At 58.3% G+C, this 393-nt stretch overlaps 1 protein-coding gene across 1 annotated transcript in view; it reads left to right on the plus strand.

Annotated features, from left to right (window-relative positions):
• Positions 1–360, plus strand: part of LOC124891572 (glycine-rich cell wall structural protein 1-like) — a gene marked incomplete at its 5' end in the record, with an annotated part of 1,088 nt that extends 728 nt beyond the window's left edge. Inside the window, one exon of the mRNA XM_047403287.1 lies at positions 8–360. Within this exon, the coding sequence (XP_047259243.1) occupies positions 8–360 (353 nt within the window). The remainder of the gene's footprint in view (positions 1–7) is intronic.
• Positions 361–393: the final 33 nt, after the last annotated feature.

Consider the following 393-nt stretch of genomic DNA (forward strand, 5'->3'; position numbering starts at 1 on the left):
GGTGGAGGAGGAGGAGGAGGTGGTGGTCTTGGAGGAGGGTCAGGCCATGGTGGTGGATTTGGTGCAGGTGGTGGAGTTGGGGTCGGAGGTGCTGGAGGAGTAGGAGGAGGAGGCGGATTTGGAGGTGGTGGTGGAGGTGGAGTAGGAGGAGGATCAGGTCATGGTGGTGGTTTTGGTGCGGGTGGAGGTGTAGGTGGTGGGGCAGGAGGAGGAAAAGGAGGGGGAATAGGAGGTGGACATGGTGGAGGAATTGGAGTTGGAATTGGAATTGGTATAGGAGTCGGTGTTGGTGGCGGTTCCGGACATGGTGTTGGAGTAGGGAGTGGGTCGGGTAGCGGTGGTGGCGGTAATGGCCGATAATAAATCTCCCATAGCCTCGTAGCTACACTTCGA

The sequence above is a fragment of the Capsicum annuum genome, unplaced genomic scaffold, assembly GCF_002878395.1.
Source record: "Capsicum annuum cultivar UCD-10X-F1 unplaced genomic scaffold, UCD10Xv1.1 ctg37657, whole genome shotgun sequence".
Classification (NCBI taxonomy): Eukaryota; Viridiplantae; Streptophyta; class Magnoliopsida; order Solanales; family Solanaceae; genus Capsicum; species Capsicum annuum.